This window comes from Oncorhynchus kisutch, linkage group LG17 (assembly GCF_002021735.2).
Source record: "Oncorhynchus kisutch isolate 150728-3 linkage group LG17, Okis_V2, whole genome shotgun sequence".
NCBI lineage: Eukaryota > Metazoa > Chordata > Actinopteri > Salmoniformes > Salmonidae > Oncorhynchus > Oncorhynchus kisutch.
This window is the reverse complement of record NC_034190.2, coordinates 86,484,984-86,505,120: the sequence shown is the minus strand read 5'-3', so window position 1 is coordinate 86,505,120 and position 20,137 is coordinate 86,484,984. Positions and strand designations below refer to the sequence as shown.

At 46.2% G+C, this 20,137-nt stretch overlaps 1 protein-coding gene across 1 annotated transcript in view; it reads left to right on the top strand.

The window, feature by feature from the left end:
- The window catches only part of LOC109885062 (RNA-binding protein 10), a 75,044-nt gene extending 56,915 nt beyond the window's left edge, over nt 1-18,129 (top strand). Inside the window, 9 exon segments of the mRNA XM_031793363.1 lie at nt 6-68; nt 70-99; nt 1,104-1,209; nt 1,256-1,299; nt 1,373-1,585; nt 1,719-1,778; nt 8,952-9,140; nt 11,171-11,314; nt 16,233-18,129. Coding sequence (XP_031649223.1) covers nt 6-68; nt 70-99; nt 1,104-1,209; nt 1,256-1,299; nt 1,373-1,585; nt 1,719-1,778; nt 8,952-9,140; nt 11,171-11,314; nt 16,233-16,235 — 852 coding nt within the window. The 3' untranslated portion in view covers nt 16,236-18,129.
- The last annotated feature ends 2,008 nt before the right edge of the window (nt 18,130-20,137 follow it).

Here is a 20,137-nt window from a genome sequence, read left to right as displayed (position 1 = left end):
TGTAGCGGTCCCCGGACGTGTCCACGTACCAATACGAGGAGAGTTCTGGCTACTACTACGACCCCTCTAACGGGACTCTACTATGACCCTAACTCACAGGTAGCACATACTCTACTACGACCCTCTAACTGAACTCTACTACGACCCTCTAACTAGACTCTACTACGACCCTCTATCTGGACTCTACTACGACCCTAACTCACAGGTAGCACATACTCTACTACGACCCTCTAACTGGACTCTACTACGACCCTCTAACTGGACTCTACTACGACCCTCTATCTGGACTCTACTACGACCCTCTAACTGGACTCTACTACGACCCTCTATCTGGACTCTACTACGACCCTCTATCTGGACTCTACTACGCCCCTCTATCTGGACTCTACTACGACCCTCTAACTGGACTCTACTACGCCCCTCTAACTGGACTCTACTACGACCCTCTATCTGGACTCTACTACGACCCTCTATCTGGACTCTACTACGACCCTAACTCACAGGTAGCACATACTCTACTACGACCCTCTAACTGAACTCTACTACGACCCTCTAACTGGACTCTACTACGACCCTCTATCTGGACTCTACTACGACCCTAACTCACAGGTAGCACATACTCTACTACGACCCTCTAACTGAACTCCACAACGACCCTAACTCACAGGTAGCACATACTCTACTACGACCCTCTAACTGGACTCTACTACGACCCTCTAACTGGACTCTACTACGACCCTCTAACTGGACTCTACTACGACCCTCTAACTGGACTCTACTACGACCCTCTAACTGGACTCTACTACTACCCCTCTATCTGGACTCTACTACTACCCTAACTCACAGGTAGCACATACTCTACTACGACCCTAAATCACAGGTAGCACATACTCTACTACGACCCTCTAACTGGACTCTACTACGACCCTAACTCACAGGTAGCACATACTCTACTACGACCCTCTAACTGGACTCTACTACGACCCTAACTCACAGGTAGCACATACTCTACTACGACCCTCTAACTGGACTCTACTACGACCCTAACTCACAGGTAGCACATACTCTACTACGACCCTCTCTCTCCTCTTCTCTGTCTCTAGTACTACTATAACGGGGTCACTCTGCAGTATATGTACTGGGACGGAGAGAAACAAACCTACGTTCCAGCTCCTGCCCAATCAACAGCTGAGGCTGCCGTTGCCCCCGGTGATAACTCCGCCCCCCCCTGATCCTCCCTCTGCTGCTCCTGGAGGCAAGGAGAAGAAGGACAAGCCCAAAAATAAGACAGCCCAACAGGTAACACACACACACATACACAACACACACACACAAAACTAAGCTACATAGTTGTGCTAATGTGTGTTCTCAGATAGCGAAGGACATGGAGCGTTGGGCTAAGAGTCTGAACAGACAGAAGGAGAACGTTCGCTCTCTCTCCTCTTCCTCCTCTTCCTGCTCCACCACCCCTGTGACCTCTATGGCTCCTCCCCCTGGTTACGCCCGGGTGCCTGGACACGGTCGCCTTGACGATCGCAGAGAGTCCGCCAGCGCAGACGCCGGTTATGCTGTCCTGGAGAAGAAGGTATCACTCACACGGACACACACGACACACACACACAGCACACAGCACACAGCACACAGCACACAGCACACAGCACACAGCACACACACAGCACACACACACAGCTCTGACCCTTCTCCTCTTTGGCCTGTAGGGGGCGTTGTCTGAAAGACCTCAGATCATCCTGGACCAGCTCAGACACACAGACAGAGAGGTACACACACCTTCTCCCTCTCCCTCTGTTTCTCTGTTTCCTACTCTTTCTATTCCAATGGTTGTCCTTCTCCCTCTCCCTTCCTCTGTACTCTCTCTCTCTCTCTCTCTCTCTCTCGCCAGGCCCGGTTCTAGGTATTGGGGGCCCTAAGCGAGATTTGGTTGGGGAGGGCCCCCCACCACATGGGAAAACATTTTATTTGTCGCCCTCTTGACGGTGGAGAGAAAATGTTTAGTTTTAAAGTTAATTTCCTATAATTCTACACATTTTGCCATGGGGCATAGAGACCATGTTGCAAACACAAATACCCAGTAATTTGCAATTTGTGTTTTATATATATTTCCACGCTGAAGTTGGAATAATACCGTGAAATTGTGACGCCAATACCGATTGTTGGGGGTCGAGGAGGCCGATATTAAATATAATTAAATTTTAACATTTTGATGAGGCATATTTCCATGAGGGCCTTCCCAGATTCTGTGATATCGGTGAGGAAGTGCAGTCCTGATGTTATTTCAACATCTGAACTATTTCCCCAATCGTCTTCAGGGTAACAAAAAAAAAAAAGCCTTTCCTGTTTTGACAATTCTCAAGAAAACATCCGCTTACAAAAGATGACTTAAAGCTAACGAACAGTAGGAGTCCAAATCAGCCATTTCACAATTGGATGCAGTGAAAACAGGACAGACGACACAACCATTTCTTCAACAGAGGCTTCAAAACAGCGATATGTGTAACATTATAGAATATTTTGTGTGAAGGAAATGCTACTTGCACACTTATTAGCCAATGATCTCTTCCACATTCACAGTTTATAATCTCAAAATTGCAGTCAGCACTATAAAGCCAGGGTAAAAATCAGCAAAGAAATCATCAAAGAAGTCCTTGCACTGCATCCGAAGAAAAACGAGATAAAAAATAAAAAAGTGTAATATTGCTAACAACTTTAAGGCGATTAAAGCTTTAATATCATCCATTGGGTAAAGACATTACTTGTGAAGGTCGACAGACCAGCAGAGAGCTGCTTAACTCAGAGCTTGAATCTATCCTGCAAACAGGACATTGGGAAAGTATTCAGACCCCTTGACTTTTTACACATTTTGTTACGTTACAGCCTTATTCAAATTGTTCCCCCCCCCCCCCCATCAATCTACACACAGTACCCTATAATGACATCACAATACCCTATAATGACATCACAATACCCTATAATGACATCACAATACCCTATAATGACATCACAATACCCCTATAATGACATCACAATACCCCTATAATGACATCACAATACCCCTATAATGACATCACAATACCCCTATAATGACATCACAATACCCTATAATGACATCACAATACCCTATAATGACATCACAATACCCCTATAATGACAAAACAAAAAAACTGGTTTGTAATAGAAATTTTTAGCAAAGTTATTACAAATAAAAAGCTGAAATATCACATTTACATAAGTATTCAGACCCTTTACTCAGTACTTTGTTGAAGCACCTTACAGCATTGAGTCTTCTTGGGTCTGACGCTACAAGCTTGGCACACCTGTATTTGGGGAGTTTCTCCCATTCTTCTCTACAGCTCTGTCAGGTTGGATGGGGAGCGTCACTGCACAGCTATTTTCAGGTCTCTCCAGAGATGTTCGATTGGGTTCAAGTCCAGGCTCTAGCTGGGCCGTTCAAGGACATTCAGAGACTTGTACCGAAGCCACTCCTGTGTTGTCTCTGCTGTGTGCTTAGGAGCGCTCTGGAGCAGGTTTTTATCAAGGATCTCTCTGTACTTTGTTCCGTTCCTCTTTGCCTCGATCCTGACGAGTCTCCCAGTCCCTGCCGCTGAACTATAGATCTGTCAGGGTGACCAACCGGTTCTTGGTCACCTCCCTGACCAAGGCCATTCTCCCCCGATTGCTCAGTTTGGCCGGGCGGCCAGCTCTAGGAAGAGACTTGGTGGTTCCAAACTTCTTCCATTGAAGAGTGATGGAGGCCACTGTGTTCTTGGGGACCTTCAATGCTGTAGACATGTTTTGGTACCCTTCCCCAGATCTGTGCCTCGACACAATCCTGTCTCGGAGCTCTACAGACAATTCCTTCAACCTCGTGGCTTGGTTTTTGCTCTGACATGCACTGTCAACTGTGGGACCTTATATAGACAGGTGTGTGCCTTTCCAAATCATGTCCAATCAATTGAATTTATCACAGCTGGACTCCAATCAAGTTGTAGAGACATCTGAGCTCAATTTCAGGTCTCATAGCAAAAGGGTCTGAATACTTATGTAAATAAGTTAGCATTTTTTTTTATACATTTCCATAAAATTCTAAAAAACAGTTGCTTTGTCATTAATTTTTATTTTATTTATTTATTTTACCTTTATTTAACCAGGTAGGCAAGTTGAGAACAAGTTCTCATTTACAATTGCGACCTGGCCAAGATAAAGCAAAGCAGTTCGACACATACAACGACACAGAGTTACACATGGAGTAAAACAAACATACAGTCAATAATACAGTATAAACAAGTCTATATACAATGTGAGCAAATGAGGTGAGATAAGGGAGGTAAAGGCAAAAAGGCCATGGTGGCAAAGTAAATACAATATAGCAAGTAAAACACTGGAATGGTAGTTTTGCAATGGAAGAATGTGCAAAGTAGAAAGAAAAATAATGGGGTGCAAAGGAGCTAAATAAATAAATTAATTAAATACAGTAGGGAAAGAGGTAGTTGCTTGGGCTACATTATAGGTGGACTATGTACAGGTGCAGTAATCTGTGAACTGCTCTGACAGCTGGTGCTTAAAGCTAATGAGGGAGATAAGTGTTTCCAGTTTCAGAGATTTTTGTAGTTCGTTCCAGTCATTGGCAGCAGAGAACTGGAAGGAGAGGCGGCCAAAGAAAGAATTGGTTTTGGGGGTGACTAGAGAGATATACCTGCTGGAGCGTGTGCTACAGGTGGGAGATGCTATGGTGACCAGCGAGCTGAGATAAGGGGGGACTTTACCTAGCAGGGTCTTGTAGATGACCTGGAGCCAGTGGGTTTGGCGACGAGTATGAAGCGAGGGCCAGCCAACGAGAGCGTACAGGTCGCAATGGTGGGTAGTAAATGGGGCTTTGGTGACAAAACGGATTGCACTGTGATAGACTGCATCCAATTTGTTGAGTAGGGTATTGGAGGCTATTTTGTAAATGACATCGCCAAAGTCGAGGATTGGTAGGATGGTCAGTTTTACAAGGGTATGTTTGGCAGCATGAGTGAAGGATGCTTTGTTGCGAAATAGGAAGCCAATTCTAGATTTAACTTTGGATTGGAGATGTTTGATATGGGTCTGGAATGAGAGTTTACAGTCTAACCAGACACCTAAGTATTTGTAGTTGTCCACGTATTCTAAGTCAGAGCCGTCCAGAGTAGTGATGTTGGACAGGCGGGTAGGTGCAGGTAGCGATCGGTTGAAGAGCATGCATTTAGTTTTACTTGTATTTAAGAGCAATTGGAGGCCACGGAAGGAGAGTTGTATGGCATTGAAGCTTGCCTGGAGGGTTGTTAACACAGTGTCCAAGGGAGGGCCAGAAGTATACAGAATGGTGTCGTCTGCGTAGAGGTGGATCAGAGACTCACCATCAGCAAGAGCGACCTCATTGATGTATACAGAGAAGAGAGTCGGTCCAAGAATTGAACCCTGTGGCACCCCCATAGAGACTGCCAGAGGTCCGGACAGCAGACCCTCCGATTTGACACACTGAACTCTATCAGAGAAGTAGTTGGTGAACCAGGCGAGGCAATCATTTGAGAAACCAAGGCTGTCGAGTCTGCCGATGAGGATGTGGTGATTGACAGAGTCGAAAGCCTTGGCCAGATCAATGAATACGGCTGCACAGTAATGTTTCTTATCGATGGCGGTTAAGATATCGTTTAGGACCTTGAGCGTGGCTGAGGTGCACCCATGACCAGCTCGGAAACCAGATTGCATAGCAGAGAAGGTATGGTGGGATTCGAAATGGTCGGTAATCTGTTTGTTGACTTGGCTTTCGAAGACCTTAGAAAGGCATGGTAGGATAGATATAGGTCTGTAGCAGTTTGGGTCAAGAGTGTCCCCCCCCTTTGAAGAGGGGGATGACCGCAGCTGCTTTCCAATCTTTGGGAATCTCAGACGACACGAAAGAGAGGTTGAACAGGCTAGTAATAGGGGTGGCAACAATTTCGGCAGATAATTTTAGAAAGAAAGGGTCCAGATTGTCTAGCCCGGCTGATTTGTAGGGGTCCAGATTTTGCAGCTCTTTCAGAACATCAGCTGAACGGATTTGGGAGAAGGAGAAATGAGGAAGGCTTGGGCGAGTTGCTGTTGGGGGTGCAGTGCTGTTGACCGGGGTAGGAGTAGCCAGGTGGAAAGCATGGCCAGCCGTAGAAAAATGCTTCTTGAAATTCTCAATTATGGTGGATTTATCAGTGGTGACAGTGTTTCCTATCTTCAGTGCAGTGGGCAGCTGGGAGGAGGTGTTCTTATTCTCCATGGACTTTACAGTGTCCCAGAACTTTTTTGAGTTAGTGTTGCAGGAAGCAAATTTCTGCTTGAGAAAGCTAGCCTTGGCTTTTCTTAAGGGATATTGTGATGTCATTAAGGGGTATTGTGTGTAGATTGATGAAGAAAAATATTTATTTAATACGTTTTAGAACAAGGTTGTAACGTAACAAAATGTGTAGAAAGTTAAGGGGTCTGAATACTTCCCGAATGCACTGGTCACACCTCCCTCCCTGGACACACCTCCATCCCTGGACACACCTCCCTGCTTGGTCACACCTCCCTCCCTGGTCACACCTCCCTCCCTGGTCAACCCTCCCTCCCTGGTCACACCTCCCTCCCTGGTCACACCTCCATCCCTGGACACACCTCCCTCCCTGGTCACACCTCCCTCCCTGGTCACACCTCCCTCCCTGGTCACACCTCCCTCCCTGGTCACACCTCCCTCCGTGGTCACAGCTCCATCCCTGGTCACACCTCCCTCCCTGGACACACCTCCATCACTAGTACCTGGTCACACCTCCATCCCTAGTACCTGGTCACACCTCCATCCCTAGTACCTGGTCACACCTCCATCCCTAGTACCTGGTCACACCTCCATCCCTAGTACCTGGTCACACCTTCCTCCCTGGACACACCTCCGTCCCTGGACACACCTCCCTCCCTGGTCACATCTCCCTCCCTGGTCACACCTCCCTCCCTGGACACACCTCCCTCCCTGGTCACACCTCCATCCCTGGTCACACCTCCATCCCTAGTACCTGGTCACACCTCCCTCCCTGGACACAGCTCCATCCCTGGTCACACCTCCATCCCTGGACACATCTCCCTCCCTGGTCACACCTCCATCCCTGGACACACCTCCCTCCCTGGACACACCTCCATCCCTGGTCACACCTCCATCCCTAGTACGTGGTCACTCCTCCCTCCCTGGTCACACCTCCATCCCTGGTCACAGCTCCATCCCTGGTCACACCTCCATCCCTGGTCACACCTCCATCCCTGGCCACACCTCCCTCCCTGGTCACACCTCCATCCCTGGTCACACCTCCATCCCTGGTCATACCTCCATCCCTAGTACCTGGTCACAGCTCCATCCCTGGTCACACCTCCATCCCTGGTCACACCTCCATCCCTGGTCACACCTCCATCCCTGGTCACACCTCCATCCCTAGTACCTGGTCACACCTCCATCTCTAGTACCTGGTCACAGCTCCATCCCTAGTACCTGGTCACACCTCCATCCCTAGTACCTGGTCACACCTCCATCCCTAGTACCTGGTCACACCTCCATCCCTAGTACCTGGTCACACCTCCATCCCTAATGCCTGGTCACACCTCCATCCCTAGTACCTGGTCACACCTCCATCCCTAATGCCTGGTCATACCTCCATCCCTAGTACCTGGTCACACCTCCATCCCTAATGCCTGGTCACACCTCCATCCCTAGTACCTGGTCATACCTCCATCCCAAGTACCTGGTCACACCTCCATCCCTAGTACCTGGTCACACCTCCATCCCTAATACCTGGTCACACCTCCATCTCTAGTCACACCTCCATCTCTAGTACCTGGTCACACCTCCATCCCTAGTACCTAGTCACACCTCTATCCCTAGTACCTGGTCACACCTCCATCCCCAGTACCTAGTCACACCTCCATCCCTAGTCACACCTCATCCCGAGTACCTTTTCACACCTCCATCCCTAGTGCCTGGTCACACCTCCATCCCTAGTCACACCTCCATCCCTAGTGCCTGGTCACACCTCCATCCCTAGTCACACCTCCATCTCTAGTGCCTGGTCACAGCTCCATCCCTAGTCACACCTCCATCCCTAATACCTGGTCACACCTCCCTCCCTAGTACCTGATCACACCTCTATCCCTGGTCACACCTCCATCCCTAGTACCTGGTCACACCTCCATCCCTAGTACATGGCCACACCTCCATCCCTAGTACCTGGCCACACCTCCATCCCTAGTGCCTAGTCACACCTCCATCCCTAGTACCTGGCCACACCTCCATCCCTAGTCACACCTCCATCCCTAGTACCTGGCCACACCTCCATCCCTAGTACCTGGCCACACCTCCATCCCTAGTCACACCTCCATCTCTAGTACCTGGTCACACCTGCATCTCTAATAGTTAGAAGGTGTTTATTAAACAGTCAGGTAGAACACTTTGCTCTACTTCCCTCCCCATTGAGTCAGGTAGAACACGCTGCTCTACTTCCCTCCCCATTGAGTCAGGTAGAACACGCTGCTCTACTTCCCTCCCCATTGAGTCAGGTAGAACACGCTGCTCTACTTCCATCCCCATTGAGTCAGGTAGAACACGCTGCTCTACTTCCCTCCCCATTGAGTCAGGTAGAACACGCTGCTCTACTTCCCTCCCCATTGAGTCAGGTAGAACACGCTGCTCTACTTCCCTCCCCATTGAGACAGGTAGAACACGCTGCTCTACTTCCCTCCCCATTGAGACAGGTAGAACATCCTGCTCTACTTCCCTCCCCATTGAGACAGGTAGAACATCCTGCTCTACTTCCCTCCCCATTGAGACAGGTAGAACACGCTGCTCTCTCCTGGTGCACCTCCCCTCTTTTTCTTTCTCTGCCATCTCTCTTCACTTCACAGTTTTTTTTCTCCCTCTTTAGCGCTCTCCACCTCAGGTGCAGGGTTTGGTTCCGGCCTACAGCGGCGAGACGGACAGCGAGGGAGAGGAGGGAGGAGAGAAGGACGAGAGGATGACAGACTGGGCTAAGCTAGCCTGTCTGCTGTGTAGGAGACAGTTCCCCAGCAAGGAGGCTCTCATACGACACCAACAGCTCTCAGAGCTACACAAGGTGCTTATAACATGCCGACGGAGTAACATAACACAGACACGAAGCCACAATGTCATCTTTTACTATAACTATGTAATAAGGCATTTTCCAAATTGGCGGTTGACTTCCATATAAGGCCTGAACTGAAGTGGCTCACATCTCACCTCTTCTGATGTCAGAGCTGTTTCTGTCTTCTGATGTGAAAGGAGGTGATCCATAGGAGTTCCACAGCCGTCCCAGTTTATCTTGACTGTTAATCTGTAGTCCTAGTTTATCTTGACTGTTAATCTGCCGTGACATTTATCTTGACTGTTAATCTACAGTCCCAGTTTATCATGACTGTTAATCTGCCGTCCCAGTTTATCTTGACTGTTAATCTGCCGTCCCAGTTTATCTTGACTGTTAATCTGCCGTCCCAGTTTATCTTGACTGTTAATCTGCAGTCCCAGTTTATCTTGACTGTTAATCTACAGTCCCAGTTTATCTTGACTGTTAATCTACAGTCCCAGTTTATCTTGACTGTTAATCTGCCATCCCAGTTTATCTTGACTGTTAATCTGCAGTCCCAGTTTATCTTGACTGTTAATCTGCAGTCCCAGTTTATCTTGACTGTTAATCTACAGTCCCAGTTTATCTTGACTGTTAATCTACAGTCCCAGTTTATCTTGACTGTTAATCTGCAGTCCCAGTTTATCTTGACTGTTAATCTGTAGTCCCAGTTTATCTTGACTGTTAATCTGTAGTCCCAGTTTATCTTGACTGTTAATCTGCAGTCCCAGTTTATCTTGACTGTTAATCTGTAGTCCCAGTTTATCTTGACTGTTAATCTGCAGTCCCAGTTTATCTTGACTGTTAATCTGCAGTCCCAGTTTATCTTGACTGTTAATCTGCAGTCCCAGTTTATCTTGACTGTTAATCTGCAGTCCCAGTTTATCTTGACTGTTAATCTGTAGTCCCAGTTTATTTTGACTGTTAATCTGTAGTCCCAGTTTATCTTGACTGTTAATCTGTAGTCCCAGTTTATCTTGACTGTTAATCTGCAGTCCCAGTTTATCTTGACTGTTAATCTACAGTCCCAGTTTATCTTGACTGTTAATCTGCCATCCCAGTTTATCTTGACTGTTAATCTGCAGTCCCAGTTTATCTTGACTGTTAATCTGCAGTCCCAGTTTATCTTGACTGTTAATCTACAGTCCCAGTTTATCTTGACTGTTAATCTACAGTCCCAGTTTATCTTGACTGTTAATCTGCAGTCCCAGTTTATCTTGACTGTTAATCTGTAGTCCCAGTTTATCTTGACTGTTAATCTACAGTCCCAGTTTATCTTGACTGTTAATCTGCAGTCCCAGTTTATCTTGACTGTTAATCTGTAGTCCCAGTTTATCTTGACTGTTAATCTGCAGTCCCAGTTTATCTTGACTGTTAATCTGCAGTCCCAGTTTATCTTGACTGTTAATCTGCAGTCCCAGTTTATCTTGACTGTTAATCTGTAGTCCCAGTTTATTTTGACTGTTAATCTGTAGTCCCAGTTTATCTTGACTGTTAATCTGTAGTCCCAGTTTATCTTGACTGTTAATCTGCAGTCCCAGTTTATCTTGACTGTTAATCTGCAGTCCCAGTTTATCTTGACTGTTAATCTGCAGTCCCAGTTTATCTTGACTGTTAATCTGTAGTCCCAGTTTATCTTGACTGTTAATCTGCAGTCCCAGTTTATCTTGACTGTTAATCTGCAGTCCCAGTTTATCTTGACTGTTAATATGCCGTGATCTTGAGCCTTCAGTTTAACCCCGTGACCCCTATCCGAGTGGGCTATTCCAGAAAAACAGGATTATTAAATCAACGAGCTAACTTTGATGATCTGCCACATATAACTCGAGGTATTTTCTGGTTGATTTAAGAAAGCAGCTGTTTCCTTTGTATATTGACTGTTGATGTCCAGTCAGTTAAACATTGTCACTTTTGGACAGTTACGTGGCTCATTGATCCAGCTTTCTGGAACATATTCCCGTTGACCTCTGACTAACCTTTAACCTCTTCATCTCCTCCCTCAGCAAAACCTGGAGCAGCGGAGGTCACAGCAAGAGGGGGGTATAGGGGCGGGGGTGGGGGCGGGGGGCGGGGGTGGGGGAGAGGAAAGACAAAGGAGGGCCGTCCACAGAGCCACCAGAACCCAAGAAGAGGAAGTACAGCCCCCTGTAAGCACTGCTGTCTCACACACATACACACACACACACACACACACACACACACACACAGATGGCGCTGGAGAAGAAGGCTGACATTTTAGGTGTTCCGATCCAATTGTGTTTTTTTGTTTTGTTTCTTTGCGTTGTTTGTAAGTTATTATGCACATAATGTTGCTGCTAAAAAGAGCTTCTGGACATCACAACTGTGATTATTCACCACGAACATCAGAACTGTGATTATTCACCACGAACTGTCAGAATCCTTTTTTCCCTTTAACGAGTCCGACGAGTCTGACGTGAACGACATACTGCTCTCCTGGGAACAGATCCCCGTCATTTACATGAAAAGAAGGCAGAGATAAAGGGGTCAGAGGTCAGGCTGCCTTCTGAGAATTGGCTGAGAATTATTCGATTGAATAAAAAAGGATTCTGCCAGTCGGAAGTTTACATACACTTAGGTTGGAGTCATTAAAACTTGTTTTTCAACCAATCCACACATTTCTTGTTAACAAACTATAGTTTTGGCAAGTCGGTTAGGACATCTACTTTGTGCATGACACAAATAATATTTCCAACAATTGTTTACAGGCAGATTATTTCACTTATAATTCACTGTATCACCATTCCAGTGGGTCAAAAGTTTACATACACTATGTTGACTGTGCCTTTAAACAGCTTGGAAAATTCCAGAAAATGATGTCATAGCTTTAGAAGCTTCTGATAGGCTAATTGACATCATTTGAGTCAATTGGAGGTGTACCTGTGGATGTATTTCAAGGCCTACCTTCAAACTCAGTGCCTCTTTGCTTGACATCATGTGGAAATCAAAAGAAATCAGCCAAGACCTCAAAAAAAATGTAGACCTCCACAAGTCTGGTTCATCCTTGGGAGCAATTTCCAAATGCCTGAAGGTACCACGTTCATCTGTACAAACAATAGTACGCAAGTATAAACACCATGGGACCATGCAGCCGTCATACCGCTCAGGAAGGAGATGCGTTCTGTCTTCTAGAGATGAACGTACTTTGGTGTGAAAAGTGCAAATCAATCCCAGAACAACTGAAAAGGACCTTGTGAAGATGCTGGAGGAAACAGGTACAAAAGTATCTATATACACAGTAAAATGAGTCCTATATCGACATAACCTGAAAGGCCATTAAGCAAGGAGGAAGCCACTACTCCAAAACCGCCATAAAAAAGCCAGACTACGGTTTGCAACTGCACATGGGAACAAAGATTGTACTTTTTGGAGAAATGTCCTCTGGTCTCATGAAACAAAAATAGAACTGTTTGGCCTTAATGACCATTGTTATGTTTGGAGGAAAAATGGAGAGAATTACAAGCCGAAGAACACCATCCCAACCGTGAAGCACTGGGGTGGCAGCATCATGTTGTGGGGGTGCTTTGCTGCAGGAGGGACGGGTGCACTTCACAAAATAGATAGCATCATGAGGTAAGAATATGATGTGTATATACAGTGCCTTGCGAAAGTATTCGGCCCCCTTGAACTTTGCGACCTTTTGCCACATTTCAGGCTTCAAACATAAAGATATACAACTATTTTTTTGTGAAGAATCAACAACAAGTGGGACACAATCATGAAGTGGAACGACGTTTATTGGATATTTCAAACTTTTTTAACAAATCAAAAACGGAAAAATTGGGCGTGCAAAATTATTCAGCCCCCTTAAGTTAATACTTTGTAGCGCCACCTTTTGCTGCGATTACAGCTGTAAGTCGCTTGGGGTATGTCTCTATCAGTTTTGCACATTGAGAGACTGAAATTTTTTCCCATTCCTCCTCGCAAAACAGCTCGAGCTCAGTGAGGTTGGATGGAGAGCATTTGTGAACAGCAGTTTTCAGTTCTTTCCACAGATTCTCGATTGGATTCAGGTCTGGACTTTGACTTGGCCATTCTAACACCTGGATATGTTTATTTTTGAACCATTCCATTGTAGATTTTGCTTTATGTTTTGGATCATTGTCTTGTTGGAAGACACATCTCCGTCCCAGTCTCAGGTCTTTTGCAGACTCCATCAGGTTTTCTTCCAGAATGGTCCTGTATTTGGCTCCATCCATCTTCCCATCAATTTTAACCATCTTCCCTGTCCCTGCTGAAGAAAAGCAGGCCCAAACCATGATGCTGCCACCACCATGTTTGACAGTGGGGATGGTGTGGTCAGGGTGATGAGCTGTGTTGCTTTTACGCCAAACATAACGTTTTGCATTGTTGCCAAAAAGTTCAATTTTGGTTTCATCTGACCAGAGCACCTTCTTCCACATGTTTGGTGTGTCTCCCAGGTGGCTTGTGGCAAACTTTAAACAATACTTTTTATGGATATCTTTAAGAAATGTCTTTCTTCTTGCCACTCTTCCATAAAGGCCAGATTTGTGCAATATACGACTGATTGTTGTCCTATGGACAGAGTCTCCCACCTCAGCTGTAGATCTCTGCAGTTCATCCAGAGTGATCATGGGCCTCTTGGCTGCATCTCTGATCAGTCTTCTCCTTGTATGAGCTGAACGTTTAGAGGGACGGCCAGGTCTTGGTAGATTTGCAGTGGTCTGATACTCCTTCCATTTCAACATTATCGCTTGCACAGTGCTCCTTGGGATGTTTAAAGCTTGGGAAATCTTTTTGTATCCAAATCCGGCTTTAAACTTCTTCACAACAGTATCTCGGACCTGCCTGGTGTGTTCCTTGTTCTTCATGATGCTCTCTGCGCTTTTAACGGACCTCTGAGACTATCACAGTGCAGGTGCATTTATACGGAGACTTGATTACACACAGGTGGATTGTATTTATCATCATTAGTCATTTAGGTCAACATTGGATCATTCAGAGATCCTCACTGAACTTCTGGAGAGAGTTTGCTGCACTGAAAGTAAAGGGGCTGAATAATTTTGCACGCCCAATTTTTCAGTTTTTGATTTGTTAAAAAAGTTTGAAATATCCAATAAATGTTGTTCCACTTCATGATTGTTTCCCACTTGTTGTTGATTCTTCACAAAAAATACAGTTTTAAATCTTTATGTTTGAAGCCTGAAATGTGGCAAAAGGTCGCAAAGTTCAAGGGGGCCGAATACTTTCGCAAGGCACTGTATTGAAGCAACATCTCAAGACATCAGTTAAAGCTTGGTCCCAAATGAACAATGACCCCAAACATACTTCCAAAGTTGTGGCTTAATGACAACAAAGTCAAGGTATTGGAGTGACCATCACAAAGCCCTGACCTCAATCCCATAGCGTGTGAGAGCAAAGAAGCCTACAAACCTGACTCAGTTACACCAGCTCTGTCAGGAGGAATGGGCCAAAATTCACCCAACTTATTGTGGGAAGCTTGTGGAAGGCTACCCGTAACGTTTGACCCAAGTTAAACAATATAAAGGCAATGCTACCAAATACTAATTGAGTGTATGTAAACTTCTGACCCACTGGGAATGTGATGAAAGAAATAAAAGCTGAAATAAATAATTCTCTCTACTATTATTCTGACATTTCACATTCTTAAAATAAAGTGGTGATCCTAACTGACCTAAGACAGGGAATTTTTACTAGGATTAAATGTCAGGAATTGTGAAAAACTGAGTTTAAATGTATTTGGCTATGTAAACCTCCGACTTCAACTGTACACACACACACACACACACACACACACACACACACACACACACACACACACACACACACACACACACACACACACACACACACACACACACACACACACACACACACACACACACACACACACACACACACACACACACACACACACACACACACACACACACACACACACACACACACACACACACACACACACACACACACACACACACACACACACACACACACACACACACACACACACACACACACACACACACACACACACACACACACACACACACACACACACACACACACACACACACACACACACACACACACACACACACACACACACACACACACACACACACACACACACACACACACACACACACACACACACACACACACACACACACACACACACACACACACACACACACACACACACACACACACACACACACACACACACACACACACACACACACACACACACACACACACACACACACACACACACACACACACACACACACACACACACACACACACACACACACACACACACACACACACACACACACACCACAACACACACACACACACACACACACACACACACCACACACACACACACACACACACACACACACACACACACACACAACACATTCTCTCCCTCTTTTCTCCCCTTCACGCATCTTCTCGCTCTATCTCCCTCCCTCTCTCCATTGCCTCTATCTCCCTCCCTCTCTTTCCATCCTCCTCTCTCCCCCCATCCATCCATCTCTCTCTTTCCATCCCTCTCTCTTTCCATCTCTCTCCTCTCTCTCTCTTCTCTCTCTCGCCTCTATCTCCCTCCCTCTCTCTCCATCGCCTCTCTCTCCCCCTCTCTCTTTCCATCCCTCTCTCTCCCTCCATCCATCTCTCTCTTTCCATCCCTCTCTTTCCATCCCTCTATCTTTCCATCCCTCTCTCTCCTCTCTCTCTCTTCTCTCTCTCTCCATCGCCTCTCTCTCCCCCTCTCTCTTTCCATCCCTCTCTCCCTCCATCCATCTCTCTCTTTCCATCCCTCTCTCTTCTCTCTCTCTCTTCTCTCCCTCTCTCCTCTCTCTCCATCGCCTCTCTCTCCCCCTCTCTCTTTCCATCCCTCTCTCTTTCCATCCCTCTCTCTCTCCTCTCTCCCTCTCTCCTCTCTCCCTCTCTCCTCTCTCTCCATCGCCTCTCTCTCCCCCTCTCTCTTTCCATCCCTCTCTCTCCCTCCATCCATCTCTCTCACGTCATCCCTCTCTCCTTATCTTTCTGTAGTGATGGAACGGCTGGCAGTAGTCTAGGTGCCAGGATGCTGCAGGGAGGGGTGAAGAAAGGACTGCTGCTACGTAACATGCAAGTGGACTGACCCCTGACCTTTAAACCCAACCTCTAACCCCAGACATTCAACCATCGCACAGGACTAAGCTCCCTAGGTACAGATCTAGGATCAGCTTCCCCTCCCCCAATCCTAACCTTAACCCTTTACACTCGTACTCGTATCCATCCGGGTTGAAAATGGCAGATTTGGGCACCAATAAATACCTAAATTGGAACGTAATGCTCATCACAGCGATGTATGAGTTTTGACTGACAGACATTCTGAACTTGAGAACCTCACGCAACGTAAAGCTGACCAGATGACTTGTCGTCATACCCTGGGTTGTTCTGAACAGAATGAGACTATGTTTGATGTAGTTACCAGATGACTTGTCGTCATACCCTGGGTTGTTCTGAACAGAATGAGACTATGTTTGATGTACAGTTACCAGATGACTTGTCGTCATACCCTGGGTTGTTCTGAACAGAATGAGACTATGTTTGATGTAGTTACCAGATGACTTGTCGTCATACCCTGGGTTGTTCTGAACAGAATGAGACTATGTTTGATGTACAGTTACCAGATGACTTGTCGTCATACCCTGGGTTGTTCTGAACAGAATGAGACTATGTTTGATGTAGTTACCAGATGACTTGTCGTCATACCCTGGGTTGTTCTGAACAGAATGAGACTATGTTTGATGTACAGTTACCAGATGACTTGTCGTCATACCCTGGGTTGTTCTGAACAGAATGAGACTATGTTTGATGTAGTTACCAGATGACTTGTCGTCATACCCTGGGTTGTTCTGAACAGAATGAGACTATGTTTGATGTACAGTTACCAGATGACTTGTCGTCATACCCTGGGTTGTTCTGAACAGAATGAGACTATGTTTGATGTAGTTACCAGATGACTTGTCGTCATACCCTGGGTTGTTCTGAACAGAATGAGACTATGTTTGATGTACAGTTACCAGATGACTTGTCGTCATACCCTGGGTTGTTCTGAACAGAATGAGACTATGTTTGATGTAGTTACCAGATGACTTGTCGTCATACCCTGGGTTGTTCTGAACAGAATGAGACTATGTTTGATGTAGTTACCAGATGACTTGTTGTCATACCCTGGGTTGTTCTGAACAGAATGAGACTATGTTTGATGTACAGTTACCAGATGACTTGTCGTCATACCCTGGGTTGTTCTGAACAGAATGAGACTATGTTTGATGTAGTTACCAGATGACTTGTCGTCATACCCTGGGTTGTTCTGAACAGAATGAGACTATGTTTGATGTACAGTTACCAGATGACTTGTCGTCATACCCTGGATTGTTCTGAACAGAATGAGACAATGTTTGATGTAGTTACCAGATGACTTGTCGTCATACCCTGGGTTGTTCTGAACAGAATGAGACTATGTTAGCCTCTGCACACACACCTGAATACGGTCATCACCCCTTTCTCTGCACGCCAACATCATGGTCTGTTTCTCTGAATTGCCTTGTGAAAGCCTAACACTGTAATATCATATTTTATATCTTAGCTAGTCATGTTGGCAACAGAACAGGCTTTTAAATGATGCCCACCTGACCCAGATTGCTATTTATAATGACCGTGTTTAGTTTGCCTAAACAACAGCAGTAAATGTGTGATGACGAGGAGGAAGGGCCTTCCTCTAGTTCCTCAACGGTCCAGCTAGGAGAGCTCAAAAAAGCACCTTATAGCTGAAGACTTCTTTAAGTCAGAAAGGTGCATTGAAATTACTTAGGAACTATGCACAGTTTGGAGAGGTGTGGCCACTTGGAGACACCAGTCAGACCTCTCACTCAAACCCCACAGTTTGGAGAGGTCTGGCCACTTGGAGACACCATTCAGACCTCTCACTCAAACCCCACAGTTTGGAGAGGTGTGTGGCCACTTGGAGACGCCAGTCAGACCTCTCACTCAAACCCCACAGTTTGGAGAGGTGTGTGGCCACTTGGAGACGCCAGTCAGACCTCTCACTCAAACCCCACAGTTTGGAGAGGTGTGGCCACTTGGAGACACCAGTCAGACCTCTCACTCAAACCCCACAGTTTGGAGAGGTGTGTGGCCACTTGGAGACACCAGTCAGACCTCTCACTCAAACCCCACAGTTTGGAGAGGTGTGTGGCCACTTGGAGACACCAGTCAGACCTCTCACTCAAACCCCACAGTTTGGAGAGGTGTGGCCACTTGGAGACACCATTCAGACCTCTCACTCAAACCCCACAGTTTGGAGAGGTGTGTGGCCACTTGGAGACACCAGTCAGACCTCTCACTCAACCCCTTTAAACCCCATTTTCCAGCAATATTCTTAACATGTTACTGAATATATCCAGAGTATTTCAGATTTCGTTATCAACCAATAATGTGAAAAGTACAGTATATGTAAAATGAACATAAAATCAACAGTGTAATGTTTGAATTCAGTCTTGTGTCAGGTGAACTGTTGTGTCCTACCACCTTTGGTCTAATAATTTTCCCATGATCTCCAAACTGTTCCCTTTCAATTGTTACCATGGTTATGCATATGCTTGTCATATTTCTTCTGTAAGAAACATGTTAATTCAGCCCTATCCATGTAGGCCAATTCCCAGGAGTGTAAAGGGTTAACCGGAAGTGGCGGGGGGGGGGGGGGGGGGGCTGACCCAAGATGAGCATTTAGGGGAAACTGTATCCTACTCCTCTAACTCCTCACACAGACAGGACTGGGACCATCTGCTCTCCCATATCACTACTACATAGATAGATATATATATATAGATAGATAGGCTCCTGTTTTTAAATTCTACACATCGGAAGGAAGGAACCGATGCAGTGTGGCCTGGTTCTCACGGAAAACTTCTCAAATCTGTGGGAGATCAACGCTATGGGAGATCAACGCTATGGGAGATCAACGCTATGGGAGATTAACGCTATGGGAGATTAACGCTATGGGAGATTAACGCTATGGGAGATCAACGCTATGGGAGATCAACGCTATGGGAGATCAACGCTATGGGAGATTAACGCTATGGGAGATCAACGCTATGGGAGATTAACGCTATGGGAGATTAACGCTATGGGAGATTAACGCTATGGGAGATTAACGCTATGGGAGATTAACGCTATGGGAGATTAACGCTATGGGAGATCAACGCTATGAGAGATTAACGCTATGAGAGATCAACGCTACAGGAGATCAATGCTACGGGAGATCAACGATACGAGAGATTAACGCTACGGGAGGTCAACGATACGGAAGGTCAACGCTACGGGAGGTCAACGATACGGAAGGTCAACGCTACGGGAGTTCAATGCTACGGGAGGTCAACGCTACGGGAGGTCAATGCTACAGGAGGTCAACGCTACGGGAGATCAACGATACGGGAGGTCAACGATACGGGAGGTCAACGCTACGGGAGATCAATATGGAGGTGATCACCAACAGTCAGTAAGCCATGGACGATAGAGAAAGGAGTTTTAGATTCACGAAAGATAACCGTCATTTGTTTGATTGGGTTCTGTATGTATGGCTTTGATATCATACAGAGAGTGAGATGACTGTCTCTAATAGCAGCCCCTGTGACACCCTATTCCCTACAGGCCCTGGTCAAAAGTAGCGCACTATGTAGGGAATAGGGTGCCAAGTGTCTGAAATGGTACCCTATTCCCTACAGGCCCTGGTCAAAAGTAGCGCACTATGTAGGGAATAGGGTGCCAAGTGTCTGAAATGGTACCCTATTCCCTACAGGCCCTGGTCAAAAGTAGTGCACTATGTAGGGAATAGGGTGCCAAGTGTCTGAAATGGTACCCTATTCCCAATGGGCCCACTGGTCAAAAGTAGTGCACTATGTAGG